General features: G+C 36.6%; 2 protein-coding genes across 19 annotated transcripts in view; one reads left to right on the top strand and one right to left on the bottom strand.

The window, feature by feature from the left end:
• TOPBP1 (DNA topoisomerase II binding protein 1) overlaps positions 1-5348 on the top strand; it is a 217414-nt gene extending 212066 nt beyond the window's left edge. For 4 of the 9 annotated variants that reach the window (XM_070730152.1, XM_070730148.1, XM_070730150.1 and 1 more), the window contains 3 exons: positions 1486-1575; positions 3405-3566; positions 4942-5348. In XM_070730152.1, coding sequence (XP_070586253.1) covers positions 1486-1575; positions 3405-3566; positions 4942-5085 — 396 coding nt within the window. In that variant the 3' untranslated portion in view covers positions 5086-5348. Of the gene's footprint in view, positions 1-1485; positions 1576-2349; positions 2728-3404; positions 3567-4941 lie in introns of those variants that run through there. The other 5 variants (XM_070730147.1, XM_070730144.1, XM_070730146.1 and 2 more) reach the window with 3 other exon arrangements.
• The window catches only part of CDV3 (CDV3 homolog), a 103964-nt gene extending 81450 nt beyond the window's left edge, over positions 1-22514 (bottom strand). The window contains exons 1-6 of one of the 10 annotated variants that reach the window (XR_011557003.1): positions 21920-22514; positions 19017-19096; positions 18422-18558; positions 17018-17171; positions 15730-15807; positions 9283-9793 (exon numbers count right to left, since the gene is read on the bottom strand). Coding sequence is in view for 5 of the 10 variants with exons in the window: in XM_070730154.1 (XP_070586255.1) it covers positions 9751-9793; positions 17018-17171; positions 18422-18558; positions 19017-19096; positions 21920-22147 (642 nt within the window). In the remaining 5 variants the exon portion in view is untranslated. Of the gene's footprint in view, positions 1-7869; positions 9794-14091; positions 15580-15729; positions 15991-17013; positions 17172-18421; positions 18559-19016; positions 19097-21599; positions 21747-21919 lie in introns of those variants that run through there. The other 9 variants (XR_011557001.1, XR_011557002.1, XR_011557005.1 and 6 more) reach the window with 9 other exon arrangements.
• Positions 22515-25640: the final 3126 nt, after the last annotated feature.

Raw genomic sequence — 25640 nt, 5'->3', positions numbered from 1 at the left:
CATGAGACCGAACAATGCAGAAGAGCTGATTGCCGCTATTGAAACATCCTTGTCTTTCATAACACTTCAGCAGTGCCACAGGATGATAGCTTCCATGCTATGTTAATAGCATGGCAATAATAATAAATTATGGCAATAATTGCTGCAAAAAGGGCCCAAACCAAGTACTGAGTATAAGTATACAAAAGTATGCTTATACTTTATAGAGGTCTGATACTGTTCTATGTACAATCCTTGTTTTATTGATTGCATGTAATATTCTAATTTTCTGAGATTGTGGATTTGGGGTTTTCATGGGCTGTACCCATAATCAGCACAATTATGACAAATCACGGCTTGAACTATGTTATTTTGCATGTAATGAATCTCTTGCTTATATTAGTTTCACCTTTTAAGTTGCATCATTGAAACAAATGTACTTGCTGAAAAAAATTGCACAATATTCTAATCTTTTGTGTTTTACCTGTAGAGCGCTGAATAAATGAACCTGTGAGCTAATGAACACTTCTGGACTTACTGCATTTTTCAGTGTATAAGACACACACACTCCCAAAAAAGTGGGTGAAAATGTCTGTGCATCTTATACAGCGAATGTTGCCAAAGCCCTGCCTACCTGCCAGTTCCGACCCTTCACATTTGCCTTGCAGCAAACAGCCTGATTTAGCACCAACAGCTGATTGGTGGTTGGTTCTGTCTCTCCGTAATACCATTTATCAGCTATTTTCAGGCTGCAGGGAATGTCACTGCCCATCGCCACTGCTGCCTATTTCCACCTCTGCACATCCCATTTTCAGCCCATTCCAGGCAGCTGCCTATACCCGCCGCATGGAATGGGCTGAAATTGGAAGGCACTGAGGTCGAAAATGGGGCATGCAGAGGCCAAAAGAAGGGTTCACCGAGATGGATGGTGAAGATCCCTGCAGTCTGGAACAGCTGATAGGCAATATTCCAACCGCCAATCAGCTGCTTGTTCTAAATCAGGCTGTGCTGAAGCTGACCAGATTGTTTGCTGAAGAGAAGCAAATTGCTGAGAGGCAGATTTTTCCCCCCCTTAATTTTGCTCCCCAAAAGCTAGGCACATCTTATACTCCAGTTTGCAGGTTATGATTTGGAAGATCTAGTCCATAATCTTTCATTTGAGAGACACTTTTTATGCGTGTGACCAATTTGAATGCATATGGTATTATGTACTGTACTGTGTTTTTTTTGTTGTTGTTGTTTTTTATTATTGTTGTGAGCCGCCCCGAGTTTGCGGAGAGGGGCGGCATATAAATCCAATAAACCTAACCTAACCATATTCATATAACTATTCTCGGCACCATATACTGAAACATGGAAGGACTATAAATGTAATTTATTTTATTTCCTTTTTTTGTTCAAAGCAACAGAAAAAATAAAATTATTTGTGTGACAAAGTTAATTATATTTTGATCCACACCCAAACATACACATATAAATATAAGTGAATGTTTCTGCTTTTTTAAGGGCGCATTTGGTGGTTGGAGTGTTATTTTGAATGTAGATCCAGCAAAGGAATCAGGCTTTAAGCGTCTTCTAGAATCAGGGGGTGCAAAGGTGTGTATGCATTTAATTGTTTAGATATTAATATCTGATAATTATAGGTGAGGGAAATATTGCTATTTTAATAAAAAGAATGTTTTCAGATTATATTTATAATTATTATTCTTTATAATTGGAAGAATTCCATTTGAAGAAACACTTTCAATTGTAAAAAAGGACAAGAAGTGTGCATGAGTTGAGAGGGTTGAATGGGTGGACACCAGAAATGCAGTATGAATCGAGGAGGGTATGGGTGGATGGCATAGGTTGGGAAGGATGCCTGGGAATGCTCAAGAAGTGCTGTGCAAATCAAGGAAGGTTCTTGGAACTGGTGTAGGTCAAATAGAATGTATGGGGCCATGGGTGCATATGAGATGCCACCAGGTAAGGTAGGACATGTGACTCAAGAATGCTTGGATAGTCTCAGCGATATGTGAGAGGGGCCATGCTAATCAAGGATAGCATACCTGGGTGATGTGTTGGGAAGAGAGCTTGGGAGTGGACTCATGCAGGTCAGAACCAATCTACCAGGGATGCAGGTCAGAAGTTCCAGGTCCTGAATTTTGGATACATTTGATAAGTTAGACTATTTGAATCAAATAATCTTGATTTTAAAAATGTTGCCCTATGGAGCACTTGCCTGGTTAAATGATAAGAATTTTATTAGCATATAGTCATTTAGATCTACATTATTCATTCAGATCTACATGGGAAAAAGTGGGAGAGCATGCTGTTTACTTGTAAAACAAAAAAATTATGTAATTATGAATACGTTTTTGCAAAATGCAGATGCAATATACAGTGGTACCTCATGATATGAACCCCTCATCATATGAACTTTTCGAGGTACGAACCCAGAGTTTGGAATTTTTTTGCCTCTTCTTACAAACTTTTTTCACCTTACGAACCTGCCAAGCCGCCACTGAGATTCCCCACCTCCGGACTTTCGTTGTAAGCCACACGCAGGTTTTTGCGATCCTGGGATCCCCTGAGGCTCCCCTCCATGGGAAACCCCACCTCCTGACTTCCGTGTTTTTGCAATGCTGTAGGGAAATCTCAGGAGGGGAATCCCAGGATCGCAAAAACAGGAAGAAAAGACTCATGGAGCTCAAGGGAGGAGAAAGGTGTGTGGGGAGATGAAGAGAGTGAGGTGGGCAAAAACGGGAGGGAAAGGCTCATGGAGCTCAAGGGAGGAGAAAGGTGTGGGGGAGATGAGGAGAGAGGTGGATAAAAACGGGAAGAAAAGGCTCATGGAGCTCAAGGGAGGAGAAAGGTTTGGGGGAGATGAGGAGAGAGAGGTGGGCAAAAACGGGAGGGAAAGGCTCATGGAGCTCAAGGGAGAAGAAAGATGTGGGGGAGATGAGGAGAGAGAGGTGGGCAAAAACGGGAGGGAAAGGCTCATGGAGCTCAAGGGAGAAGAAAGGTGTTCACCTCAGCTTTGTCTGGCCACCACTTTTTTTTTTTTTTTTGCCTTAATATTTTGGATTCTCCTAATGGGTTTGCACGCATTATTGGCTTTTCCATTGATTCCTATTGGAAACATTGTTTCATCTTACCAACTTTTCACCTTACGAACCTCGTCCCGGAACCAATTAAGTTCATAAGACGAGGTATTACTGTATTGTCTCATTGGAGTCTTACCCACATGAGCAGATATTGATTCATCATTAGTATTGTATTATATCCTAAAAAAAAATTAAAATTAAAATGATGTTTTAAAAAATCTGACAAGCAGTTTTCCTGAAGGTTACATTTTAGATGGTCTTTTTCAGTTCCTAAAATTGACAAAGCTAATTCCATACGTACTATAAGTAAATAAAATCTCTGCCTGATTGAATCTACAGGTGTTATCAGCATATTCTCCATCTGTCTTTAGAGAAGTTACTCATTTTTTTGCTGATCTTAATAAACTAAAGCCAGAAGATGTGATAATTAATATAAGAGAAGCTACAGCTCAAGGAGTGAATTGTCTGAAGCCAGAATACATTGCTGACTATCTGATACAGGTTTGCATATTAGTGGCATAAAACAATTTTGAATTATCAAAGCTATGTTTTATGAGATTTATTTATTTATTTATTTATTCAATTTTTATGCCGCCCTTCTCCTTAGACTCAGGGCGGCTTACAACTTCTTAGCAATAGCACTTCTTAACAGAGCCAGCATATTGCCCCCACAATCTGGGTCCTCATTTTACCCACCTCGGAAGGATGGAAGGCTTGAGTCAACCTTGAGCCGGTGATGAAATTTGAACCGCTGACCTTCAGATCTACAGTCAGCTTCAGTGGTCTGCAGTACAGCACTCTACCTGCTGCGCCACCCTGGCTCCTCAACATATTTGTTCATTTTCATTTAACAATGGTTCAACCTCAGCAAAGTGACTTACGAGTCAACCCCAAAATTATGATCATTGCATCGTCCCTGTGATTAAAATTTGAGCATTTGCCAACCACCTTGCATTTATCACATGATCGTGATTGGAACTTTTCCAGTCAGTGCCCAACAAGCAATAGCATTTAAATTGTCCTGTATGCTAAATACACAATTTCACAGTGCTTTGCAGTCCTGTTTAAGTGGTTTACAGAGTCAGCATATCGCCCCCACGAATCTGGATATTCATTTTACCAACCTCGGAAGAATGGAAGGCTGAGTTAACCTGGAGCCTGGTGAGATTTGAACTGCTAAATTGTAGGCAGATAGCAGAAGTAGCCTGCAGTACTGCATTTTAACCACTGCACCATTGCAACTTTTAAGTAATGCAACTAGGGCGGCCAAATTATTTAATCACCAAATGTGATGCATTTAATGACCATACTTTAAACTCATAAGAGTTTTCAATTGTGTGTCTTAAATTAAGGACTTATCTGTATATTCAGTGAGGTGTTGGTTACCTGAATTCAGGTAGACCAGATTGAATATCCACAGCCTTGTAGGCTCCCTAGATGACTTTGAGTTCTCTCCCTTCCCCTCTCCTCCTCCCTTCTCTATCCTATTCTATTCCCACCCACTTTCTGCTCAACCTATCCAATAATAGAAGAACTTAAGAGTTCTGTCTGTATATATTACTTCAAGCTATAAAAATTAAAAAAAATTCAGACCCTGGAAAGCTTTGTGTACAATTAAAAGGGTAGAAAATATCTTGCATTCACTTTCTGTCTCAGGAATAGAGATTATGACAAATTATTCCTATTTATTTGGTTTCAGCATGATTTTTTCAGACAGCTGTATAATAAAGCTTTCAAGTAGTAACTTGTTTCTCCATAGTTTTTCTAATAAGGAATATATGGTAGCAGGAAGATTTGGCTATAAAGAAAATGTCAAATAAAAAACCTGAAAGTATAATCCTTAAAACTCTTTCAAAAATTGCCTCTTTTTTTTTAGGAACCACCACCTTCAGTGGAAAACTATCTTTTACCAGAAGCAGCTGCTTATCTTCAGAATAGTAAAATACTTGGAATTGGGTTGTCTCAAAAACGTAAAGCTGCTGAAGAAAAACATTCAGCAAAGAGGTCCAGAATTCACTGAGGCAACCAATCTACAAATATAAATTTTCAATTTCTATTTGTTTTTCTTTCCAGGATAAAAGATATTAATTTTTGTTATATTTTTTATGTCTCGGATTTCAAAAAATAATAACTACAACTTTTTCAAAACTAAGCTGCAATTTTTATTACTGGTTTGGAGGAATATATTTAGATTCATTTTTGTATTGGTACTTGGAATGTACTTTATTCAGTAAATGTATTAAAAAAAACTTTAGATAGAACAAACAAGACCACTTAACCTAACTTTTGCCTACGTTTGTCTTTTCTTATTGGTTTCCACAAGACTAATATATAACATTTATATAGGTTAATATATCAGCTTACATTAGGAGAGGACATAGCCCTATTGATGTTTTTCCTGCTTTTATATTTCATTTCACCTTTTTAAAAAATATACACTTTAGCTGCTTGGGAATTTTCTTTTCAATGGGGAGAATGGTTAAGCATCTCTAAAATGAAATAACATTATATTCTACACTAAGGGTCATCTGATTTTTTAAAGTTAAAAAAAAATCATTGCTTAACCAAACTTTCAGATATTTTTTTTTTAAATAACTTGCTTGTTAATTGGGATTTATATAAAGCTCTAATTTTGATGTGTTTAAAGTATTATCCCAGTTCTTTCATTTGTTAAATCAATGTTTTAATAGCACTATCAAGAAATCTGTATGCAGCAAGTTATCAGCCACATCTGAGACAATTTATTTAAATTGGCCAACATTTATATCGACATTAGTGCGAATAGCAAGATTTCAAATAACAGCTATTTTGCAGAAACAAAGAAGATATCATTCACTGTCTCCTTTCAAAAGTCTATTGGGTCTTCACTTTTCAAAAATGATTTCAAAAAAGTGCAAATGAGAAAAAACATAATTTCAGTATTTGGAGATCTGGAAATAAAGATTTAGATTATGTTCTTTTTTATTATTAAAAGTTTTTAAATATGAGATAGTACAAGACACAAACACAGAATAAAAATAGGGGTTCTTTACCACCCCTTTAGTTAGAAGTTGTATTCCGGAGTTAAACGTGCTTACAGATATTTGCATTTTTACAAACTTTCATAAACATTTATAATATTCCTTATACACACTTATATTACTGCTTATTAGTTACATTATATTATTAGATTTTATTAAGTATTCTTCTAACCATACGTAAACTTTATCCCATACTTTATAATACTGATTCTTTCTGTCCTTTTAGCCTTCTCGTCATCATCTCTGCATATTCAGTGAGTTTTTTTAATAACTTCTTTAGGAATTTCTTCACATTTCCATAACTGTGCAAGAGTTATTCTTGCCGCAGTCAGGATATTTATAACCAAATACTGAATTTCTTTTTTATAATTTTTCAAAAATATACCTAATAAAAACAGTTCTGGAACTTTCCTAATCTCATTATTCGTAATTTCTTTTAACCATTTTTCAATCATATCCCAATATGTTTTTGCTTTGGAACATATCCACCATTGATGGTTGAATGTTCAGATTTCATTTCTGCACTTACAACATCTTGCCTGCATATTTGGATACATTTTTGACAACTTATAAAGGAGATAAATGCCAATGGTAGAACATTTTAAATTGGTTTTCCTTGAATGTGACAGATTTAGTAATTTGTAAATTATATGTCCACATCTGTCTAGATCAGGGGTGGGCAATTAATTTTGCCATGGGGCCGCAAGAGAAATTGGGATGGTTTTAGAGGGCCGGATTAATATAATTAACTCAGTTCTACCCAAAACTGTATATTATTGGGTAGAATTGAGTTAATTATATTATAATTATATATTATATACATTATATATATATATAATTATATACAGTGATACCTCGTCTTATGAACTTAATTGATTCTGGGACAAGGTTTGCAAGGTGAAAAGTTTGTAAGACGAAACAATGTTTCCCATAGGAATCAATGGAAAAGCGATTAATGCGTGCAAGCCCAAAACTCACCCCTTTTGCCAGCCGAAGCGCCCATTTTTATGCTGCTACCGTAGGATTCCCCTGAGGCTCCCCTCTATGGGAGACCCCACCTCCGGACTTCTGTGTTTTTGCGATGCTGCGATTTCGCTGACGCTCCCCTCACTGGGAAACCCCACCTCCGGACTTCCGTTGCCAGAGAAGCGCCCATTTTTGTGCTGCTGGGATTCCCCTGCAGCATCGCAAAAACACGGAAGTCCAGATATGGGGTTTCCCATGGAGGGGAGCCTGAGGGGAATCCCAGCAGCGCAAAAACGGGTGCTTCGCTGGCAACAGAAGTCCAGAGGCGGGGCATCCCAGTGGCGGTGGCTTGGGGTTGTAAGGTGAAAATAGTTTGGAAGAAGAGGCAAAAAAATCTTATATCCCATGTTTGTATCTCATAGTTTGTATGACGAGGGGTTTGTAAGACAAGGTATCACTGTATTGTATTATATATTATAATATTATAATTATAAATTAATTGCCCATCCCTTCCTTCCTTGTTCCCTCCATTTCTCCTTCCTTCCTACTCTAGATGGAGAGAAGCTTCTGTCTCTCTGATTTTCTCTGCCTTTTATTTCTGCTTTTGGGCAGTTCTTTACTTCTCTTTCAAAATATTCCTTTCAGCTGTCTCTCCAACTGACCTACATTGTCAGTTGAGAAAACATAGTGGAGGCTTTGCCTGAAAGTAGCTTTGGATTCCTCTTCTTTCTCCTCCTCCTCCCTTTTTTCCCCCTGAGAGGTGGGGTGGGGGGGGTTGCTTTAAATTTCTTGGAAAGGCCAATGAAACCAATGAACAATTAAAAAATGAGCATTTATTGGACTTTTGCAAAAGGGCATGGAAAGAGAATTTCTCCTTCCTTCCTCCCTCCCTCCCTTTCTCCTTCCTTCCTTCCAACCTCCGCAGGCCAGTCACAGACAGCAGGCGGGCCGCATCCGGCTCTCGGGCCGCCCTTTGCTCAGGTCTGGTCTAGATCTATAGAATGCTCAAAATTCTTAGCCCAGCTAAACATATTGTCCTTAATTATCTCCTCCTCTGTTCTATATTTTAACAAAAAATTATATATTTTGCCAATTGACTTTCTTTGATTGCTTATAATTATCTTTTCCAAATCATTTTTCCCTTTTTGGAAATAGTTTTCCCTTTTATCCTTTTGAAATATGCCCTGTATTTGTGCATATATCTACCAATCCATTATCATACCATTTACATTCAATTCTTGTCTTGTTTTTAAGTTCATCTGTGTGTTTAAGAGGTCTCTGTATTTTATTATTTTACCTGTTAGTGTTAAATTTGGACTGCATCAATTGGCGATACCCAATGAGGTATTGTCTGAAAATGATTCTTTTTTATTTCTAGCCATATGTGTAATAGGGTCATTCTTTGTCACGTGGACCAGGTGTCCCCGCTCGACCACTTTCAATTTCAATGACACTGCAAATATATTCCTTATGGTATAAAACTGAGGTATGAAAAATTTTAGGCTATGGACCAAATATACTATGTTACAGTTTTTGTTAATTTATGAAAAAAAATTCCCTTGATTGATCAGAATAGTAATTTTGGTAATATATTAATTTTTATTCCAGAGATTCTGCCTAGTAAGGATAATTGTAAATTTTTCCAAGTTTCTAGGTCCTTTTTGATTTGGGATAATAGATTGGTCTAATTATTGTCTTTTAAAGTTATACATTTTGCTGTAATCCAAATCCCCAAGTACGTTACCTTTTTTAACGACTTTCATGTTTGTTAATGTTTCCAAATGTTCTATCTGTCCTCCCATCAAATTTTTTGTTATAATTTGGGTTTTGTGCTTATTAATTTTTAATCCTGCTACATTTCCAAATTCTTCCACCAATTTAATCACTTTTGGGATCGTTATTAGTGGATCTTCTGTGATGAAAACTACAGCATCAGCAAAAGCTTGTATGTACCTTATATTGTCCCATTCTTATTCATTATTAGATTATGTTCTTTAATAGTAAAACTAAAACTCAATTTAACTTTTGCTGGTTTTGTTTTTTTTAAAAACTACCTGGTTTCTACAGTAAATATAATAAATTATAATAATAAAATAAGAAACAAACAGATTTCATATAATATTGAAGAGTTTGTAATTGATACAAGGACCTTTTCTCAGGCAATATAACCAATGAAGATAACACTATTTTTGTCTTGAAAAAGCATATAGAAGATTTCTACAAAAAGAATAACACTGTGAATGTAAATTTATTTAATTCAGAGATTACAAAAATGATAATTCATCTCATCCATGCAAATCCCAAGAATTTTATTAATACAATTATATCTGCACAGTTAATCACACAGAACCAAAAAGAGATGTATAAAGTTTGAAAACTCAATCATGCCTTTTTGGAAAGTCCATTAATGATTATTACATTATCAATATATATGTGAAGAATTTTACTATATTAGTAGTAAATTATTGTAATAAAACTAAGTTAAATATTTTTTGTGGCAGATTTCAGCAAATTTAATTACACCTTGTACTTTTATAGCATCTCCATTGGAAAACTCAAAAACATTTTATAAAGCTGAAGTCAACATCACAAGATCCCTGTGAAGTTGGGAAGATATTGTTTTTGTAGTTTAGAAAACAAACAAATTAATTTCTGAAGCTGTATTTGATGCAGACAATGCTCCCTCCTTTGCAATGGTTTCAAACATCTTCATATTCTTGGATTAGCCATTTGATAAGTTTTCTATATTTTTGTAAAAATAAGTAATTTCAGTGAAACCCATAATTTCCATCTTGATGGAACAAATGCTACATGTTAATTTTTGCATTTTAATAACAGTCTTTTTAACTAAAGTATATCAGTATATTTATGGCCAGATAAATCTTACCCTTTTTCACTTTCCTCCTAAAAAGAAGAGGCATTCTATGCATCCAAGAGAATAAATGTGACAAGAGTTCTAGTCTATCCTGTCTCACTGCAGATTGAACAGTTCTTCAATCTTTACTGTATTATTCATATTCCAAAGTACAGTATATCAAAAATAGACTCACTGCAATACTCTCATTTATGCTTCATATTTCTATTTGTGGGGAGCTAGCACAACTATATTCAAAAGCACTGCATAATGCCTGGTATCTGAAGTGGTACAATCCAGAATTCTACCATTTTTTAAAGTAGAGCAATTTTATAGACAATTTGTATTTTTTAATAGTAAGCAACTATTCCAAAGTAGATTCTTATCTTTTGCTCCAGAGAACCTTCTCACCATCTTTTTATTCCTATATCATTGTATGTTTAAAACTATTTAGTATTTTAACCTCTCTAGAACTGTAAACCTGTGTGTACAAAAGAATCAATATACTGTATTGTTATATTTTATGGGGATATTTATAATTAATTTCCAGAATGTAATAAGTTTTTATGAATGGGGAAATTCCCTGGGCAATTGACATTATCTTAAGCATTTGCATCCTGCTCCTGGAACCAAGTCATGGTGTTGATTTATAAAATAATGAAATTAATGGGATTTGAAGTAACTCTTAGAACGGGTCAGATCATATATAGAGTGAAACCCATCTGAAATCTTAACTCTGCAATAATAGAGGCAACCAGGTCTTTGTTTCTTCCCAAAAATTATATGATACTGTTTTTCCACATTATGCAGCTAGTCTCCACCATACTACTATGTAGAAATGTAAAACTTGGGCAGATTCTAGGGACTCAATCTTGACAACTATTTTTGATTTTTTTTCTGATTGTAGATTTTAAAGAAGTGGACAGGAAGTGCAGAATGATAATGGCTATCATCTAATTATGTAATTTTTGGTTTTCTAGGGTGATTTGAATGGCCATGATAAGCCATACTAGCAGAATTATCTTCCTATATTTCCCTATTCCATAGAAGGCAGTTAAGATCGGTGGCATTTGAATTAGAACGATTTTGTGGATCAATATCAGTTGGGCTTTTGACCAAGATAATGAAACCTTGTGGACTGCCTGAAGATTTTGTGGACTGCTTCCAGTTTTGACAAATAATGTCTAGATGTCAGTACTGATTTGTTCCCATTATCTTTACTTGAATCTAATTTTGTACCCTTTGTCTACATGAATTTGATAGTTTTCTAGAATTCCGATGTCAGGTGTCATTGCTAGTCTGATACTGCAGAGTTCTACATTCCTTATACACTTCGATTCTGAGCAAGCATCTAGTAACTTTTAAGAATACCTAAGTTTGATAATAGGTAATTGTTACTGTTGATTAAAAAGATTGCCTGGCTTCTGAGTCTGAGATACATGCTGTCTTTGATAAGATTTCAGTCCTAGTGAAAACATAGTTAAGTGCTGCTTCGATTCCTAAATTCCCCCTGAATTTGTAGATGCTGAGGAATCTTTATGCAATTATATTTATTATGATACCTGCATTCTTTCCAAGATTAGATTTTTACAAGTTGTCCATGCACTGGTTACATCCTATTTTGACTGTTGCAACATATTCTGTGGCCTACCCTGGAAGTATCCAACATTTAAGTTGGTGCAAAATCCAGCAGTGCAAAGTTCATAAACTGCTGGCACGGGTTACCAATTGCTTGCCAAGCATAATTTAAAGGGCTGCTATTAATTCTTAAAGTCCCAAATGGTGTAGGGCAGTGATGGCGAACCTATGGCACGGGTGCCACAGGTGACACACGGAGCCATATCTGCTGGCATGTGAGCTGTTGCCCTAGTTCAGCTCCAACATGCATATGTGTGCCAGCCAGCTGATTTTTGGCTCGCACAGGCTCCGGGAAGGTGTTTTTGGCTTCCAGAGAGCCTCCTGGGGGATGGGGGGAGAGTGTTTCTACCCTCCTCCAGCTCTAGAGAAAGCCTATTGGACCCACCAGAAGTTGGGAAACAGGCCATTTCCAGCCTCCAGACAGCAGGGGAAGTTGTTTCCAACCTACATTGAAGTACATCGCACGCACATGATAGTGTGCACCCGAGGAAAAAAGGGTCACCATCACTGGCTTAGGGTATCTGCTGTTCTGATTACAAACTCATTCAGTTAAGATTAGGAACACATTTCTCTCCCCCCATCCCACCCCCAATCCCTAGTCATTTTTAAACACATCACACAGCTTGCTTTTGGTCGTGAGAAAGAGGGCTTTCCTCCATTGCTCCCAAATATTGGTACATGCACACTTCATCATTGTTAATGGGTTTTTCTTGCTAATTTTAAAACATGGTTCTTTTTTAAACAAAATTTTGTTAGCTACTTGTAATACCCAATGCAGATGTAAAGAGCAGCATATTTAAATAAATAAATGGACATAGAAGCAGACATAGGAAATAGGTCAATTATCGTCCTATTTTTGTCTAAAAACAGCTTCTGAAAGCAATCAATTCAGTTTTCTCTAATTAATTTGGCTTAGGCAATTTATCCAAAAACAATTGGATTGTCTGAAACTAAGCTTTTTTCAGCATCCTATCTTAAAATATGCTCTATGGAATGTTCTGTATATCATGACTGAAAATAGTGTTATGGTCACAGCCTATTCATTGTCAACACATCAATTTGAATTCAGTATGACTTGATTATACAGTCCAAGAATAAGATGAGATGACATCAGTTGTACTGATTAAATCTACGTCGCTTGAACTTTGTTATCTTTTGATCCCTATTCAACTGTAACTGCCAACACCTTGAAAGGTACACCAATCAAGCATGGTACAATTGAGTATCTACTAGATTGATGCAGGCATTGATATTAAAGTGATATCTGCATATATCTTGAATTATAAGTATACATTTTAGGATCTATATAGAAGCTTCAGAAAATGTTCTTGGGGAGTCATAATGCTTTTACTGAACGAACAGTACCTCCCAAGTTACTATTTTTATTATGAATAAAATTTATCAAGATATATAAAATGTGCTGGCAAGAGCAGAAAAAAGCTGCTCAAATATAAGTTGTTCTCTATATTCTGTGCTATATAGTGTATTATCAAAATGAGTTTATGTAAATATAGTTTATCTGTCCCTTAGATTCCTTTGTCTGAAGTTGATTGTTAAGAGCTTGCTAAATTATAGTTTGACTAGGAACATGGACATTTCATTTAAAAAGCATCAATTGATGTTATGCAGCTAGGAAGTTGCAGCCAAATTAAAAATATGTACATTGTCTTCCAGAGATATTAAAATTTTCTGGGCATTCATAGAATAGCAAATGAACCTAAATAAATTCAGAATGAATTTTAGGCTAACTATGATTTCAGAAGTACCACGAATCAAACTGAATTTCAAAGACAGACTGTTAAAAACTGGGATTGTTTTCTTCAAGCTATCATTTATTTTAATCAGCTCAGAACTAGAGATCTGAACTAAGAGTACTCATTTGCATTCAGACCATCTTAGTTTGTTTCTTTATAATTAGTCATTTTACCCATGAATCATAAAGCAACTGTGTAACAAGTATATATTAGCATATATGACATTTGTTAGGATCAATAAGATGCAGAACAGAGTGCATGAAGTCATAAACCATCCCACGTGTATGAGCTCCCAAATTTAAGACAATCTCAAGGAATAATTCTTCAATATAAAATATGCACTTTGTTCACACTAGAGCTCCATTTTCTTTTGAAATATTTGCCTATAATTCAATGGTGTAATATTTCAATGAAATTATATTTATTAATAACAAGTATTTAGGATCAAAATGTGAGAGTTTTTGCTTTACTACAAAAAGCTGTCAACTTTAGCAGTGTTGTTTCCTTTTAAATAAATAGTAAATTTGTTTTGCCACTTGATATTAGTGGTGTTGCTAGCAATAACGTACAGAGTGAGGTAGATGATAACCACACATTTCAAGTTACTTATGCGCCATCAATACTATGCAACAGCCAATTCAATGCATATCTATTAATGAACCCAGTGGAACTTTTTTGTTCTAACATGCAAACAATTACAGCCTTGCTTCAACACCATGATCATGTATTTGCCACACTGAAGTGATGCATGGCATCAGAACATGTATGTATATATATTCATTAGACTCCGGAGGTCATGAACATTTCTATATTTATTAATATTACAATATTAACTTTCTATGCCAACTATGCCTAAGAACTCAAGTGAATATACAAAGGACAGCTTCATCTACCTTATCATACAGTATATTAAAACTTGATTCATGTGTAACAATTTTAATAAAATGTCAAAGTTGGAATTTAAAATTGTAAGTTTCACATAATCTTAGTTCTGCAGCTTTAATACCCTGCAAAGGCTTTGTTGGCAAATAGACAACTTTCAGGAAAGATACGCAACTCAACTGTCAGCTGTTTTATTTTCAGTGATCTAAGCACATAGAGGACTGGATTTGTATAAAACACAACTACTTAGAAGAATATATCTTACAATTCTTAATAGGAATAAATTATTATTCTAAGCAGTCTGTTCTTCATTTAAAAGCAATGATTTCATATCCTATACACTCCTTAATTGTCATCTTTATAAAGTATATAGCTACCTCATAAGTGATATATTTGTCTAAATCCTGGTTTGGGAGTACCGAAAACAGCCAGACATTTGGAAGGATATATTAGGAGTTGCCATGTTTGATTCATATTGGAAAAAGAACAAAGTAAAAAACAACAACAACTCAGGAGCAAGAACCTCTTTCAGAGCTTGAATTCTAGTCATAGTTAATGTTATACAGCGTAATATAGCACAAATTAGTATTCAAATACTGTTTGTCCAAATGAATGGGTACATAGCTGGCCAGGAAACTAAATTTTAACTGAAGTTGACATTACTCTTTGGGCAGTTAAAAATGCTATAAATGCAACATCTTATTTGCAAAATGTATCCAGATCTTAAAGTACAGAAATGGATATTTTTCACTATACCTATAAGTATCTCCATCTGCAAATATAATGGCATGCGTGAGCAATAGCTAATGTCTCTTACAGATTGCTAAGGCTACATATTCAGAATGAACTTCTCAAAAATAAGTCCCAGATATTATAGGAGCAAACATTTATTTACCATTTATCCAAAGAAAAAATAACACTTTGAGATCTAGTAAGGTATATATAGTTGCATATTCCATGCAACTACTTGACCATATTGCAATTTGGAGAACTATTTTTCAAATGAAGAGTTTACACAGATGAAACTGGAATATACAAACTAGTGTCCATAAATTTTCTGTCTGGATATGTATTTATTTTCTGATAACTAAATTAAAACTCAAAACTGCTGCATATTTTTTTTAAAAAACCTGTGCATTAGAGGTTCCTAGTAAATTATGGCTACATGTGAAAGGATATAATAAATGGGGCACATTTAAGGTCACTTAAATTTGTCATTTATATTATCAACTCAGATGGCTGACTTCTGCAGGATTTCTTTAGAGGAATCCAGTAGAGCTGGTTTCGAGTTTCAGATGGCCACCAAAGAGTTGTAACCTTTTCCAGAAGTTGTGATCCACATGGTATCCACAATGAGTGCAGCAAGTCTGAGGTAGTCAACCTTTACGAAGGCTCAGTATCTGAACATAAAAAAATTTGAAATAACCACTGGCTACAGAGGAATCAAAACACCGGGCACTCTTGTTCAAGAATTTACATTAATTTCCCTCATAATACAAAGGTGAACCAAATTAAGTAAACTTTCAAAGTGCAGAAAAGCAATCACTTACGTCAAAGTAGTCTGCACTTCTTGTAGAAGATCCAGCAGAAACAAGACGGCATGTTCATAATTGGTGTGGTTTAGTTACCTTAAGAGTGGAAGGGTATCAAACAACCATTCCTTAATTGTAATATGTATGCAGCTTTACTGATCCCCAAGCACAGCATATTGGTTGTCTAGCTGAAGTTTAGTTGCCTGGGATTTTGAAACCTCATCCCTACCTCTATTTTTGTGTTTTACTACTTCAAAGCTCTTCTCCATTTCTTTATCCCTAAGGGAAAATAAATGTAATCAGTAACTGTCTTAGATACACTTGCCCTTTAGCAATATTAATCAATGACACTAATTTAGATGCAAAATTCCATGACTAGGGCCCTATCAAAGGAGACCATAATCCAAAGAAGTATTGCAGGTATAATTCAGGGCTTGCATATGTACTGATGACATTTCTCTGAACAAACCTCAATGCCATTTCATAAACTGATTTTGAAGTAACAAACTGGGTTCTGTTATACAAGCATATAAATCAAAACTTTTGATAACATCACTGAGGCAGTTCACTGGATTGCAGCCACAAAAATGTATCCCAACATCCCAAATAGACTAACACTGGAACATGTCAATAATTGTGAATATGGAAATATTCTAAATGCAACATTCAGAAACTTTCAAAGCATAGGCCAAATACAAAGAATTGCATTGTTTCCATTTGCTTGTTTTTTGAACTGAACTTAAATCTCATGAAAGCATCTACTGATTTATAAGCACTGTTACAAGAAAATTAATATGCAAATAAAATCAAATTAGTAGGGAATGTCTAAAACAAATTTAAGAGACATCCTTAACACACTTATAATCCTAAATGCAGTAACAGATTAGGAAACCAATCTGATAAATGCCATCTTTGTGTACACTATGGTACAAATACAGAGATATTGTAATTTACCACTTAAACTGAACATTGATAAACCTGAAACTAAAATTTGAACCATTTAATATCAATTAAAATACTGAAGGTCTGCAATGGATCAAGTCTGCTAGAAGATAATTTGATATTAGATCAAGTTATACAACAATCTCACATCCCATCTCACTAAATAGCACTGCATTAATCAAGAAACTTTTTAAAAATTTCAATCTGATAAAATTCATATCCTCCTTAGTTATTCTTAAAACTCATTTGCTTCCTCTTGTGCACATCATGCATATCTGTTTTATGATCTGTGAATAAAGCTATGAAAATTGCTAGGCTGGAAGAATGATTTTAAGGAAATATTTTAAATCATTGCCATACTTACTTTCTAGTATCTACTTGCTTGGCAGTGGACTGCAATGATGGAAACTGTGTATCACTATAGATCTCTGGGGGACCTTGTGGCACTTTTCGTGTTCTGCCTTCTCTTGCACCAGGTGGCCTATATACTCCACTGGATTGCACTGGTTCTGGATTTTCTGTAAAAAAATTTACAAACTAAATCAGATGTAATTAGAGTGAAATTTATCAATGTAATATTCAATCTACACTCAATATCCTGGCTCAGTATTTTTCAACCTTTTTTTAAAAATCAGATTTCTGATCTGTCATCAGATCTATCATCAGATTTCTGGTGGAACCTGTACCATGTACTGGTGCTGTTTATGTCCCTTCAAGGCGAGCCTTGAACACTAAGGAGGGAATTCAATTAAAAGAAAAGGTATGTAACTTGATGACAAAATTAGAAAAAAAACTTTTACAACTTTTTTTGATGATTGATATTAGTTACTAACAAAATACCACATTTTATTCATGGAAAATTAGATGGTACACTGTATTGTTTTAATGTATGTAAAATACATTTAATGTATGTATGTAATGTAATGTAAAATAAAAAAATCCCCCCCCAAAAGTCCTTCCTTCCTTGTTTCCTCCATTTCTCCTTCCTTCCTTCCTCTCCACTTCTCTTTCCCTCCCTCTTTCCCTTTTCTTTCTTTCTCTCCACTTCTCTCTCTCTCTCTTTTCCCTCTTTCTCATTCTCTCCCTCCAGGTCTCTCTCATTTCTGTGTATCTCTCCCTCTCCACCCTTCTCTCTCTCATCTGTTTCTCCTCTCTTTTTGCTTTCATTTCTCTTTTCTCTCTTTCCTCTTCCTCTCCCTTTTCTCTCCCATTTGTTTCCCTCTTCTCCCTCTCATTCTCTCTTGCCCCGCCAAAAAGAAACAGTGAACAGAGGATTGGCAGGTGTGGACCTGGTCCAGAGAGCCGGGCGGAGGGCTGTGACCCACGGGGGGTTCTCCACACCCGGCAGCTTGGTTGCTGGTTGCAGCTTTCGGGCGGGGAGAAACAACATTATGGGAGCAGACAGAGGCAAGTGAGGAGTAAGGTGGAGGGGGTGGCGAGGGCTGCTGCTGTTCCTGGTCAGGTTTCCCCCCCCCTCATTAAGTTGTGGAACCCCTGGCTGGCCCTTGCAGAACCCTTGGGTTCCACAGAACACCAGCTGAAAAACACTGTACTGGCTTTATAAGTAAAGATTCCTTTTTATCAGACAACCATTACTTAAACAAATGTTAGAAATAGAATATTTCCAAAGGAGTACTGATTTTAGCAAGAAATCACAGCTGTATTTCAAGTTTAGCTTGAAATATATTTTCAGCTTAGCTAAAAATTAGATAAAATGACTGATTCAATAAACATTGGTAAATTAAAAGGAACACAGAGCAAAACTCACCAATAATTTCAGCAACAGTTATTTGTGTAGGAGCAGACCTATTCCAAGGACCAGATGATTTCTCCATTCTTCCAGCTGGTTCCTCATTATTATCTCTTGGTTCTTCTTTTTTCTCACTGTCTTCTTCATCTTTTTCACTGACAAAAAAAAGCTATTGCAGCATTCACCACTTATGTAAACACATTCATACTATAATATGTAAACCATGTAATATATAGTACTGAGCATACAATAGTACTGAAAGCGTGTTGTTATTTAAACAAAAAAAGAACATCTCCAATCTCATGCTATGAAGTTTAATAGACAATTAAAACACAATCATGTCAATAACTATAGGCTCCTAACAAAGGACACAAAATGTGTTTTTATTAATTGCCAAGATTAAATACTTAATAGTACTTTTTCCATCAAGCACAGAAATATTAAAGCATTTAAGAACAGCAAATTAATGTTTTGAAGCAATACTGGCTACTGTATGGCAAGCTTAGCCATAAGATCTGATTTTTTTTCTTCACCTAGAATTTGCTAAGTAGTAACTGAATCATAAATACAGAAACAATTTTCAATATATATCTATACACTTTCAAGACAATACCTAATTTGCATGGACTGAACTCTGAGGCCACTGTAGTCAATTATTTCTTCCTGCTCAAATTCTTTCCAGTCATCCTCTTCCTATAAGATGGAGATTACATAGGCTCATTATTAGTTCTTAATAAAAGACAATCAGCACTGGAAGCTATACAATGACTATCACAGAAAAAAAATAGTAGTCATCTTCCTAGGATTTAAATATTCCCAACTCTTCTATTATATCAATAGCTGAGCAGTGCCAATTTTATAATTAGACTATTTCCGCTTCTCCACAACATTCCACAAATAAACTAATTTATTTTCATAATAATTAAATGTTAAATTACAATTTTCTTTCAAAATACATGTTATCTAGAAATCTTAGTATTGTTTAATACAGTAAAATTCTAGCATTCTGCAAACTGATGCCAATTGATTCCAATTTTAAAATTAGAACTCAAAATTTAATCATACTTCCAAGATAGTAAAACCTGTCTACAGTATGAAACATGGAATATTGTCTAAGTTTTCTGAGTCATATTACTCACTTTCACAAAGACACGTCACTTTCATATAGAAGTTTTTGATCTGACTAATTCAGAGTTTGATTTAAAAGGGAACAGTGAAACAAAAAGGCCTCAAATTCTTACAGCACAGCTTTCAAACTCCTGGCACATTGGCCACGCCCAGTTTAGTGAAGGGGAGGAAATCATGATATGTCATGTGATGCCACTGTGATTATTTGAGTTTGACATCCTTATCTTAGAGCAGGCAGGCTTATAAAAGAATAAAATTGAGGGGAGAGAATTGGTTATATTTTAGTTTAGATCCAAGTTACTAACCACCTTAGAAGATACTACAAAATAATTATTTCTTACCAACATGCTGTGAGGATAGTCAATTTATACATCTGAGAAAATGTATAAATACATTTTATAATGTTATAATAAATACATTTTATAATATAAATAGTAAAATGTATAAATAGAAGAAACTACTTGCAAGTTAAAAACTTTTTTGTTGCATTAAAATGACATATACATTTGGTCAACAATGTATTATAGCAATAGCAGTTAGACTTGCATACTGCTTCATAGTGCTTTTATACAGCCCTCTTTAAGCTGTTTATAAGCATATTGCTCCCAACAATCTGGGTCCTCATTTTATCCACCTGAGAAGGATGGAAGGCTGAGTCAAACTTGAGCCGGTGATATTTGAACTGCCAAACTACAGTTAGAAGTCAACTGAAGTAGCCTGCAGTACTGTACTCTAACCACTGCACCACCTCGGCTCTTATGTTATTATGATGTTACGGTAGAATGGATTGTCATTTACTATTAACTGACATAGGCCACACTCATTTGTCAAGCTCCCTTCTCCAAGAGTCAGCAGGAAATCAAGCTATCCGAAATCTTTATTGTTCTACACTGCATTTTTACAGAATGAGTTGATGCTTAATTACAAGCCACAAGGATTGTGAGTGGTGGTTCTTCAGTTGAAATTCCCAGTCTCTATATTTATGTATGTTTTGCTTTTCAGTTATTGAACACTTTAATATTCCTTATAACATGCCTGGACAATCCATACCAGAAAGGGCTATAAAGGAATAGATAATGCATCAATCATTTATTTAGTGTCTAGCAGCACAGCAGCAACAATGGATTGACAGTGTCAAAGCCTGAAGGCACTCCATAATATATATTTTGAGATAGAGGAGGCCAATCCTTCCTGATGGCAGCAATGTCTACATGAATGAATTTGCAGAGTTTTCAAAAATTGACAGACTGCACAAGACTATTTATCCATGGCTTATATCCATAATTTGGGTTATTAACCACTAGGTGATACAATGCTTTATTAACAGATAGCTGCCATTTGGTCCATTTGTTTGCAATTAATGCACATCTGGTGAATAAAGTTTTGTTAAAGAATAAAAGTTTGTCAAAAGGTTTGAGAAACCATGAGGAGTCAAGTCTTTCTTGGGATAGCCATTTTCAAAGAGAATGAAACTACATTAGTACAAAAGTGAAATATAATTACAAATGGCTCATACAATACCCCCAACTTGCTCTTAAATGCTACCCAGCTGACTAGATAAGGACTGAAATGTGTTAGTTGTCTAATCTTGTGTTTTTTCCCCAAGGGGGAGAGGCAGGCCATTACCTGGATTCTGAAATTTAGCCTCTTGTCATATATGGCTCCTTACCTCCTCTTGCACACATCAAAAGCTTTTCAGCATAATTGGTTTGGGGATATGTGAGCAAAAAATAGTGTATTGTTTTAGTCTACAGCACCATTAATCTTGAGGACTAGTGGCGTATAGAAACAGAATGCTGGCCTAGATAAATTTTGGTCTGATCCAATACACTTTGGGTACATTTGTATTCAATGGCTGCTTTTGAAGGGAGAGAATAAAATCGTAATAAACGTGTATCGTTCTCACATTTCATACTTTGAGGTGAGTAGCCCGTTCTTATCCTGCCTCTACATCAAGATACTACAGTTGCTCAAATAAGAAAATAGTTCCTGTGCTCACGTCTATAGCAGTAAGATACAGGTTCGAACAGGGAAGTTCTGAGTGCCAGGTGGGAAATTTGAGACAAACCTGAATAAGCAACACTGAGCAATTGTCCGCTTTGATCCCCACATCGTCCTGCGTACCAGTCAATTTCCTAACAAAATGGATTCCCATTGCCCTTAACCTTGGCTCCGGCCTCACGAGTAAAGAAAGCCGAGAAACTGGTTCACACGAGGCCCAGAGAAAACCCAAGATGGCCTAGCTGGGATGTAGTGACGCCCTCTAGGAAGTTACCAACGCCCACAGGAAATAATCAGGATAAAGTTTCCTCCTCCTCTCCAATCCTCTTCCACTCTAGTTCCTGGACAACTCGAGTTCTTCTTCCTGATCTGTCTTGGTCTCCTTACCTTGTTTGCCGCCTTAGCACCGCCGGTGGCCGCGTTAGTATTAGAGATGGCTCCATGGGCGCCTTCGGCTTGCCTGCTTCCCCCAGTCACACCCGCGGCAGTGATATTGGAAGAGACAGCTGAGGAAGGCGCGGCAGTGGCATTTCCTCGGCTGCTTTTCTCTTTCCGTTTCTTTTTGTCTCGCTTTGCGAAAAAGTCGTCTAAACTCCTCTCTTCGGTTTCAGCCATGGCGACGACGACGGTAGCTCCTCCTTGCACTCCGGTTCAAACTGGATATGACTGACGGACTGACCAGTCGCGTCTCCTTCTTAAAGACAACTAGCGATCTCCAAAACCTCAGTGGTTGAGGGGAGGAGAAAGGGCGGTGAGAACTCGGCGCCACCCAACAGCGTTGCGTGCTCCTTACGTTCGTTTAGGTCCTCGCCGCTCCCGTTCTTTTGCGGGAAGCAGGTGGTCTAAGCTTAAACTGCCGCCGCACGCGCGGTTTCCCTCCTCCTCCTTCAACGCAGTTCCTTAGAGAAGAAGCAGAACAGCTTCCGCTCCCCACGTTGGTGGCCACTACTTGTCACAGCCGAAAGAGGAGGCTGGGAAAAAAGAGGGAGGGGCGCCGCCAAGGAGCAAAGCTTTTCTAACGTAATAGCCAGAGCCGCTTTATTGGATATCGGAGCGAGAAGGAGGGAGAGCGCATGCACTTGTCCCCCCACGGGCCAACCCGCTGAAAGAAACGAAAAGTCTTGGAGCCAATTAAAAGGCGCGGGGCAGGGGTGGGGATCCTGACGTGCGTGTAGCAATGAGTGCCAGCAGCACTGAACGTTAGGAATTCCTGCGGGTGAAGTACTGTATCTAGAGCTCATGCATGGGAACAGTAGAACTTTGAGAAGTGATTCGTTAGCGTAGTGGGTGGAGCTTTGGTGGGGGCTATGAGGCGGGAGAGGAGTCTGCGCCATTTGATTTTACTGCTAGCGTAGTGATGGTGACCAGGTGCCATAGGTGGCACGCGCAGCCATACTTGCTGGCCTGCAAGCTACTGCCCTAGCTCAATTCCAACATGCATGTGTGTACTGGCCAGCTGATTTTTGACTCGCAGGAAGCTCTGGGAGGGTGCTTTTGGCTTCCAGAGAGCCTGGGGGGGGTGGGGGAGACATTTTTATCGTCCCCCAGCTCAAGGGAAGCATTTGAAGCCTGGGAAGAGCGAAACACCAGCATGTTGGACCCACCAGAAGTTGGGAAACAGGCCGTTTCTGGCCTCCAGAGGGCAGGAGAAGCTGTTTCTTTCCCTCTCCAGCCATTGAATTATGGGTATGGGCATTCATGCGTGTGTGCACATGCTCTTTTGGTACCTGAGGGAATAAAGGTTTGTCATTGCTGTGCTAGCATCTTTTCCGAAGCATGGACAAAAGTAGATGGCAAAGACCTTGAAAATATGGCTTAGTTTCAGTGGGTTCTCCTTTTAATTATCTTATTGACTTGAGTTTGGAGCCATCAATGGTCAGAGAGTAAGCCTTCTAGTTGCTTTTTCTTGAGCTTTTTATATCCAATATCCCTTTAGAATTACCAGAAAAATGGATATAAAGGTTTTTGTTCCCAAGTCATTAGCTATTTTATGGTGTTATGAATGCACACCAATAAAGTCGAGATACAATCCTGCCATGATGTAGAGCAGTTTCCCAAAGTGCGGAACGCATATCCCCAAGGATATAGGAAGAGTTTGGTGGGGGTACGTGTTTAGAAAAAGTTCTGAAAAACATCTAGCCTTTTCCAATTTCATATTTATGTGAAATTGCTTTTTCAGCATTTGTAAACTTTAAGTCAAAAAAAAGGAACAGACTATTGGATGTGGAACTGCATCTCAGATTAAAATTAACAATCAGGGAACCAAATTATGACGATCTGTCGTCTCAGCACAAACAATTTCATCCTTCTCGTTGATCCAAATAAATGTTATTTATAATATAACTTTTATATATATATTACTATGAATAATTTTATTTTTAATTTATTATTTTGTTTATGTACCAAAAAAATAAATAAATATATTTTTATTGTTATTAAAATACATCCGGGGGGGTACTAAGTGTTACAAAAATTATAGAAGGGTTACACATATGTCAAAAGTTTGGGAAACACTTATACAGAAGCACAGTTTAGTTCCATATGTTGATTAAAATATATTACGTTAAACGCAATTTCATTTGTGTTGAATTTTGTGTTTGTGTAAGGCTCTCTCATTTTAAACATTATTCCAAAAAGGGTTTTTTCCCTTTACAAGTTATGTTCATTTAAAAACGTCTTTATTAAACAATTTTATATCTATATACATGGTACAGTATATGCATATCTATCTGTGTGTCTGTGTCTGTGTATGTATATATATACCGTATTTTCCGGCGTATAAGACGACTGGGCGTATAAGACGACCCCCTAACTTTTCCAGTTAAAATATAGAATTTGAGATATACTCGCCGTATAAGACTACCCCTCTTCTGTACATCATAGACCTGACTGAGTCTAGGTCTATGATGTACTTGCATTGAGAAAAAAATCATTTCTGAACATGATAACACAATATTTTAATTACTAATGATGAAGATCTTATTGTTAAAATTATGAATGAATTATTTAGAGAGAGAGAGCCAAGTGGGAGCACTCTTCTGTCTATCTCTCCATATGTCTCTGTCTATCTGTCTTGTCTGCCTCTCATATTTCTCCTCACCACAATTAAGTTTATTATTATAACTCATCATAATTTGTCAACACAAAAAGGTGAACCTGGCTATTTTTCTTTCTCCTACCATCTATTCTGCAGGTATCTTTCAGTCTAACATGCAGCATGCTGACACCTATGTGAGAATCTATTATGGAATGAGAATCTGTATGTGATATCATGATATGGCAATCCAAACAGCCCATCCATTTTTTCCTCTTTCCGCACTTTCTGTCTTTATCCTCTTGCAATGTCACTTAAACAGATTTTAACTTGTCGGGTTTAATTAGTGACCCTGCCAATTTTCAGTACTGTGCAGTGTGCTATGATACAGAGCAGGGTGAATAATATGACCTCAGCTTTTAAAGTTATTTTAAAATGTTGCCTAAGAAATATGGAAAGAGGATTCTTTTTGGAGGAAAAGTACATTTTCAATGGTTAAACATAAGAACAAATACAAACAGGCAGAAATAAATGCATCCAGTTTAACATTCAATTTTGCAACCACTAATAATGTTGGTCAAGTAGGTACAAAAATACCTGGGGAAATGATCAAAGTCTGGGAAATGGGTCCCTTGTCAGTTAAAAGGAGTGCTGATTTACCACCTGCTAGAGCAGTGATTTTCAACCTTTTTTGAGCCGCAGCACATTTTTTACATTTACAAAATCCTGGGGCACACCACCAACCAAAATTACACAAATCTAATAAATAAATAAATACATACACACACACACACACACACACACACACATAAATAACCCCCTCATATATACAATCCCATGTAACATCCCCTTATAAATACAGTCAATCATCAATCATCCCTCCTCAAATTTATACCACTGTCTCATTTCTGGGTTATTCTCCTGTCTTTCCCCCTTTTCTCTCTCATGTTTCTCATTTCTCTCTCTTCCTCCCTTTTTCCCTCATTCCTTCTCCCTCTCACTTCTCCTCTTTTTCCATCCCTGTCTCTCTCCCCCCCTTACGTGTGTGTGTATACACACTCGAACCATTTCCAA

Source organism: Erythrolamprus reginae, chromosome Z (assembly GCF_031021105.1).
Source record: "Erythrolamprus reginae isolate rEryReg1 chromosome Z, rEryReg1.hap1, whole genome shotgun sequence".
NCBI classification, from domain to species: domain Eukaryota; kingdom Metazoa; phylum Chordata; class Lepidosauria; order Squamata; family Dipsadidae; genus Erythrolamprus; species Erythrolamprus reginae.
Note: the sequence above shows the minus strand (reverse complement) of the source record. Positions and strands in the feature narration are given on the sequence as shown.